Source organism: Hylobates moloch, unplaced genomic scaffold, assembly GCF_009828535.3.
Source record: "Hylobates moloch isolate HMO894 unplaced genomic scaffold, HMol_V3 SCAFFOLD_15, whole genome shotgun sequence".
NCBI classification, from domain to species: domain Eukaryota; kingdom Metazoa; phylum Chordata; class Mammalia; order Primates; family Hylobatidae; genus Hylobates; species Hylobates moloch.
Window position 1 is genome coordinate 91,555,249 of NW_026652290.1, and position 7,601 is coordinate 91,562,849.

At 50.5% G+C, this 7,601-nt stretch overlaps 1 protein-coding gene across 2 annotated transcripts in view; it reads left to right on the forward strand.

Moving 5' to 3' along the window:
- The window catches only part of PVR (PVR cell adhesion molecule), a 29,619-nt gene that overhangs the window by 17,442 nt on the left and 4,576 nt on the right, over positions 1–7,601 (forward strand). For both annotated transcript variants that reach the window (XM_058428676.1, XM_032176429.2), the window contains 3 exons: positions 3,837–3,985; positions 4,825–4,986; positions 7,358–7,389. In XM_058428676.1, the coding sequence (XP_058284659.1) occupies positions 3,837–3,985; positions 4,825–4,986; positions 7,358–7,389 (343 nt within the window). The remainder of the gene's footprint in view (positions 1–3,836; positions 3,986–4,824; positions 4,987–7,357; positions 7,390–7,601) is intronic.

Consider the following 7,601-nt stretch of genomic DNA (forward strand, 5'->3'; position numbering starts at 1 on the left):
GGGGGAGGGGTCTGGACCCTGGACTGAGGAGGAGGGCTGGGGTCTGGACCTGGACTGAGGAGGAGGGCTGGGGCTGGGACCTGGGATGAGGAGGAGGGTGGGGCTGGATCCTGGGCCGAGGGAAGGGCTGGGGTCTGGACCCTGGGACTGAGGGGAGGCCTGGACCCCTGGTCTGAGGAGGAGGCTGGGCCTGAATGGGGTTGAGAACCCTGGGTCTGAGGGAGGAGAGGCTGGGAGCCTGGACTGCTGGGTCTGAGGGAAGAGGGGCTGGGGGTCTGGACCCCTGGGACTGAAGAAGGAGGGGCTGGGCCTGGACCCCTGGGTCTGAGGGAAGAGGGGATGGGGGTCTGGACCCCTGGGTCTGAGGGAGAAGAGGCTGGGAGCCTGGACCCCTGGGTCTGAGGCAGGACGGACTGGGGCCTGGACTCCTGGTCTAAGAGAGGAGGGGGATTCAGAGAAGAAAAAAAGAGAAGGAGGTTGACTTCGGGCCCCCCAGTGGGGGGCGTCTCTGTTTTGACATCTCTGTTTTGCAGTTGAGGCGTTTAGCAGGTGGTTGAATCCTGGCCAGTGGATGCACCTGCTTTTTGGGGTGTGCCTGCTCTGTGCCCCATACTTCCCCCGAATCCCACGTGACCCCATGCTGTGCGCAGTCAGTAGCTGTTGCCCTGCCCAGGTTAAAGACCAGCCACAAGAGGGCAGAAGCGGCCCTTGAATCAGCACCTGGCTCCAAAGCTGGTCCTCCGCCTCTTAGCCAAGCTTGTCTAACCTGCAGGCCGCATAATTTGTAAACTTTCTTAAAACATGAGACTTTTTTTTTTTTGCGAATTTTTTTAGCTCATTAGCTATCGTTAGTGTTAGTGTATTTTATGTATGACCCAAGACAGTTCTTCCAGTGTGGCCTGGGGAAGCCAAAAGATTGGACACCCCCACTCTAGACTGTAACCACCTCACCCTCACCGTCTCCTTGTGTAACCTACTTGGTTACCTCTGGACGGAGCAAGTACTATCCCCATTTTCTAGATGAGAAAGTTAAGGCTCACAGATTTCCCCAGATTCATACTGAGGCTGAGGGCAAGAGCAAGGTAAGAAAAAGGCAAAGAGATAATACATCATTTTATAATATATAATTTTACATAAATTACATAATTTTACTGAACCGCCTTTTTTTTTTTTTTTTTTAAGAAGGATCTCTCGCCGAGGCTGGAGTGCAGTGGCATGATCATAGCTCACTGCAGCCTGGACCTCCCTGGGCTCAGGTGATCCTCCCACCTCAGCCTCCTGAGTAGCTGGGACTACAGGCACACGCCACCACACTCAGCTAATTTTGTTGTGTTTTTTTTGCAGAGACAGGGTTTCGCCACATTGCCCAGGCTGGTCTCCAACTCCTGGGCTCAAGCAATCAACCCACCTCGGCCTCCTAAAGTGCTGGGATTACAGGCGTGAGCCACCTTGCCCAGCCTTAGGTCTTTTTCCTTATTACAAAAATAACTTGTGTCCACTGTAGAAATATCAAACAATTTAGTTATGAGCAAAAAGAAGAAAGTAGTGCCTATAGTCAAGTGTACCCAGCCACCTCCAGAAATACCCAGTGACCCCTTATTATACATCCTTCTGTCTTTTTTCTCTCTGTTTCTAAACAAAGACTGGAATTATGCTGTACATATAATTTTGAAACTTTTCATCTATCTTGTGAATACCTTTCCATGTCAAAGCACCTAGATCCACAACTCCATTTTCCCCCACGTTGTATTAGGAAGACTGTCAAACATACAGAAAAATCTTAGGAATTTTCCAGTCAACACTTAAGATTCCACCATGTGGATTCCCCCACTAACATTTTACTGTGCTTGCTTTATCACATTTCTGTGATTCCTTCAGTCCCTCTATTCATCCATCAATCATATTATGCATTTCAGAGCACCCCCAGCTCCCCTGCTTTTTTTTTTTTTTTTTTTTTTTGAGACAGGGCCTCACTCTGTTGCTCAGGCTGTAGTGCAGTGGCTCAATCACAGCTCACTGCAGCCTTGAATTCCTGGGCTCAAGCGATCCTCCAGCTTCAGCCTCCCAGATAGCTGGGACCACAGGCACACACCACCACGCCTGGCTAACCTGGCCCCTTTTTTAATGTTGCTGGAATTCCACCACTTTGAAAAAAAAAAATTTAAAGAATAGAGACAGGATCTCACTATGTTGCCCAGGCTGGTCTTGAACTCCTGTACTCAAGCAGTCCTCTCACCTGGGCCTCCCAAAGGGCAGGGAAGGGATTCCAACATATGTGGATGTCATCAGTTATTTAACCAGTCCCTAGTAGAGGACACAGATGTCATTTTCCATTTTCAACTCTGCAAATGCCATGGTGGTGACCATCCCCACTGGCCATTTGTTAGCAGTTGTCCGTGGAAGGAATGGCCGGTCAAAGGTTTTCAACTGGTGTGATGGTGCCTTTACTGTCCTGCCTCAAAGCACCACAATTCAAGCTCTTGAGCCAGAGAGCTGCGTTTGCATCCCAGCTCTGCAGAGCGCCCAAAGCCTGATGCTTCCATCTCCTCCACCTCTGTTCATTAAACCAGTGTTCCTTGACTACTTACTGTGTGCCGGGTGCAATTAACCAACATACATTGGTCGATAAAACAGACCAAATTTCCTCCCCATATAGAGCTTCCATTCTAGTGGTGAAAGAAACAAGAAGCAAGATAAAGTCACAAAGTGTGTAGTGTGTGTGCAATGGTGATAAATACCATAGAGAAGATAAAGCAGAGAAGAGAATGGGACTGGGCACCGTGGCTCATACCTGTAATCTCAGCACTTTGGGAGGCAGAGATGGGAGGATCACTTGAGGCTAGGAGTTCGAGACCAGCCTGGCCAACATGGCGAAACCCCATCTCTACCAAAAAAGATACAAAAATTGGCCGGGTGTGGTGGCATGCACCTTTAGTCCCAGCTACTGAGGAGGCTGAGGTGGGAAGATTCCATGCACCCAGGAGGTGGAGGTTGCAGTGAGTCAAGATGGTGCCACTGCACTCCAGCCTGGGTGACAGAGTGAGACGCTGTCTCAAAAAAATAATAAATAAAAAGAGAAGGGGATGGGAAGGGTGATCATCACAGTTGAAACAGGGTGGCCAATTGAGGTGTTACTAAGGTGACATCCCAGCAGAGGCCTGAAGGAGATGAGGGTGAGCTCTGCGGGTACCTAGGGGGGAAAGCATTCCGGCAGAGGGAACAGCATGGGCAAACCCATTTCTATCCATCGGTCCCTGCATAAGCAAACCCTGGACACCTAACTGGAGAGTTTGAGGACCAACAAGGAGGCCACGGTGGATGCAGAGGCGGGAGCAAAGGGGAGAGTAATGGAAAACGTGGGCAGAGGTAGCAGGGGCCAGATCACGTGGGGCCTGTGACACGAGAAGACTTCGGTTTAACTCTGAGCCAGGCTGAGCCACCAGAGGGTACTGAGCCGAGGGATGGGAACTGACTTAGGGTTCACAGGCGACCTCTGGTGGCCATGTGGGGAACAGACGAGGAGGCGAGGGCAGAAACGGAGCCCAGCGTGGAGGCGGCTGCTGGGGGCCGGGATGCACAGCGCCAGAGCAGGGAGGTAGCCGTGGAAGCCCTGAGGAGCGGTGGGAATCTGGACAGATCTTAAGGCGGGGCCGACATGATTGGCTAATGGGTTGGGTGTGGGCATGAGAGAAAGGGAAGAGTCGGGGGGCCTCCAGAGTTGCTCTCCGCTTATGCTGTAGAGGGCGTGAGGGTTTCTGGGCACATAGTGAGTGCTCAATCACTGTCCCTCCGGACCTGCAGCAGAAGCCACCTCCTCACCTTTCTGTCTCTCCCAGGACCATGGGTCCCCTGCCACCCTTTGCTGTGGCCCAGGGCGCCCAGCTGCTGATCCGTCCTGTGGACAAACCAATCAACACAACCTTAATCTGCAACGTCACCAATGCCCTAGGAGCTCGCCAGGCAGAACTGACCGTCCAGGTCAAAGGTGAGGAACTCCCTGGGTGGGGAGAACAGGGACCAAAGGAAGAGGTCGAGGCAGGTTTCCCTCTCTAATGCTCTCTGGCTCCCATCCTTCTCCTAAGCCTTCTCACAAAAGGACCAGTGGGGCCAGCTTTACTCCCCTGTTAACTCCATACCTATACCACTGGTACCGTTGTTCAGCTGCCTGGATACACTCCCTCCACACACACAGGTTGGGATAGATGTGGAATCCCTCTCTCTCAGGGACTCAGGCCTTTCCAAATGTATTAGGCAGACCTCTATCAATTGCAATTGACAGAAACACAACTCAAAGTAGTCTAAGCAAACAAACAAACAAATGAAACAGGACTTTATGGAAAATTCACCTTCAGGTATTGTTAGATCCAGGGGCTCCAACCATGTAACCCAGGAACTTTTATTTTATACATCTCTTGTCTCTGCTTTTCGTTATACTGGCTTTATTCTCAGGCAAGCTCTGAAGCAAGATGGCCCTCAGCAGCAACAGGCTCACATCCTACCAGAATAGCAACAGCAGGAGAAAAAACACACCGCTTTCAATAACTGTAGCCAAAGTCCCAGGGCTGGCTCTCATTGGCCCAGCTTGGGCCACAGCCCAGCTATGAACCAATCATAGCAGCCAGGGAGAATGGAATGTTCTGATTGGCCAGGCCTGTGTCAAAGTCCCATTCTAGGAACCAGAGGGTGGGATCCAGTCCACCTGAATTAAATAGACTGAGGCAAGTGGAGTGGTGGCTCCCTAAAGAAATTCGAGATGCCATTTCAAGAATGAGGGATAAACCCCAAGAGCTTCCTTACCTAAGTATCTGTTTCCTTCTCTTTCAGAGAGACCTCCCAGTGAGCACTCAGGCATGTCCAGGAAGGACATCACCTTCCTGATTCTGGGAATCGCGATTACTCTGATCCTGCTGCTGGGGATCGGGTTTTATTGCTATTGGTCCAGACGTTCCCATGAATTCCTTTGGCACCGTCATCTGTCTCCCTCGAGTGAGCATCACCAGATTTGCCGTAATTGAGCACCTACTATGTGCTGGGCTCTGTGCTGAGTCCTTCCCGTGTGCCTCTCACTGAATCCTCACCCCACTGCCATGAGGTTTCCCCCATTTGACCGATGAGTGTGCAGAGCCAGGGAGTCTCATTCACTGGTTCATTGATTACATTTACAAATATTATTTACAGAGTGGGAGAAGAGCGTATAGAGCCTTAAGGCGGTGGTAGGGACTTTGGAATTTAATTCAGGTGATGTGGGAGTCCCCGCCAGATGGATGGAGGGTGAAATAATGCTTAACCCCTCAGCCTTACTCCATCTGCCTTGTTCAGGAGTGACTCCTAGGAGGAGATGGCAGGAACTGGCTTAGCTCTAAGAGGGTCTGATGCTGTCACACCTCAAGAGATTTGCACAGGCCGTTCCCCTGCCTGGAGCACCCTCCCATGGCTCCTTCTGGAGAAGTGCGCCAGCTAATTCTGTAATCAGAGGAACGATATTTTGCTGAGCACTGTCTATGTGCCACTTTGTATGTATAACCCCCTCGATTTTAATTTTTTATTTTTGTATTATTTACTTATTTATTTTTGAGACAGGCTGTCACTCTGTCGCCCAGGCTGGAGTGCAGTGGCGCGATCTCGGCTCACTGTAGCCTCCACTTCCCGGGTTCAAGCAATTCTCATGCCTCAGCCTCCTGAGTAGCTGGGATTACAGGCATGCACCACCATGCCCAGCTAATTTTTGTATTTTTAGGAGAGACAGGGTTTTGCCATGTTGGCCAGGCTGGTCTCAAACTCCTGGCCTCCTGTGATCCACCCGCCTCAGCCTCCCAAAGTGCTGGGATTACAGGTGTGAGCCACCACACCCGGCCTGTACAATCTCCTTGAATGCTCACAACCACCCAGCAAAGTGCTTCTCCCGTGAGCCCCATGTTACAGAGGAGGAAGTATTTGCTTTGAGAGATGAAGTTACCTGCCAATGGTCAAACAGCTGGAAAGTGGTCGATGGGGAGAAAAAGCCAGATCTTTGACTACCAAGCTTTTCCCTCAACCACTAAACAAATCTGCTCCCTTACATCCTGGGCGGATGCTGCCTCGTCCGGGAAGCCCTCCCTGACCCCCAAGCATGGGCCAAGCATCCACTAGGCTCTCCCACTCCAGCCTTGCCCATTCTGGGTCATCACTGTGGGGGACTTGTTTGTCTCCCCCAGTGGACTGTGAGCCCCTAGAGAGCAGACCTGAGGCTGTCACTGTCGTGACTATGTCCCCAGGACCACCTACCACTGGGCCGGGCATAAAAGAGGCACTCGAGGAAGTGTTTGCTGAGTGATTCAATGTGTCATCTCCAGAGCCAAACTGCCTGTATCTGGGCCCTAAAGCTACTGCTTGATTAGTGATGTCACCATAGGCAAATAGCTTAATCTGTATGACTCAGTTTCCTCATCTGTAAAATGGGGTGACGGTACCTAATAATACTGTAAAGCACTTAACACAGCAGGTGGCACATTGTAAGCCACATACTGGTTATATATTAGCTGTGATTGTTACTGCTATTATTACTATTATTGTTATTATTAACATAAACTGCACAACAGCAGGCATTTTTTTTTTTTTTTTTTTTTTGAGACAAGATCTCACTCTGTTGCCCGGACTGGAGTAGTGCAGTGTGATCTTGGCTTACTGCAGCCTCAACCTCCCAGGCTCAGGTGATTCTCCCACCTCAGCCTCTCGAGTAGCTGGGATTATAGGCATGCACTCCCATGCCTGGCTAATTTTTTATATTTTTAGTAGAGATGGAGTTTCGCTGTGTTGCCCAAGCTAGTCTCAAACTCCTAGACTCCAGCAGTGCGCCCACCTCAGCCTCCCAGAGTGCTGGAATTATAGGTGTGAGCCACCATGCCTGGCCAAGAGCAGGCATTTTTATCTGTTTTGTTCACAGCTGTGTCCCCAGCACCTAAAACGTACCTGGCACAAAGTAGACATTTACCATTTGCTGAATACTACTACTATTTGCTAAATAAACCCCTGTTGAATAGTCTAGGAACTGAAACACAGAGAGGTTAAGTCACTTGTCCAAGTTCACACAGCTCCTAAAGAACAGAGATGGAATTTGAACCCATCCATCTGGTTCTAGAGCCCAGGCTCGATATTTATGGATATTTAATAACCAGGTGAATAACTGGATGATCAGATCCTTAAAGAGCACACCGCCATCCCTGTCTGACACATGTGTATACCATTAAGGGAAATGGCACCCCCATGTAATAGCAGAGGCAGAACTTGACATTTTCAGGGCCCTGACACCCAGGCATGTCTTCTTCCCATGCTTCCCAGCGTTATTCCTTCCTGACGACTTCCCCTCCTATTTCCCCAGGTAATGAGCATGCCGGCGCCTCGGCTAATGGGGTAAGTGCCATGTTGGAGCTAAGAAGGGTGTGGGGTCTGCACGAACTACAGACCAGACGTCTTCAGATGCCCACGGCCTGGCCTCAGGAGCCTGGGTCTTTTCTCCTGGTGCCTCGAGCAGCATTTCCCAACCCTTCCTGCTGGGCGGAATCCCCTGTAGAGTTTGCTAAGACGCAGCCCCAGACAGTCTGGTCTGTGATGGGGCCAGGGAA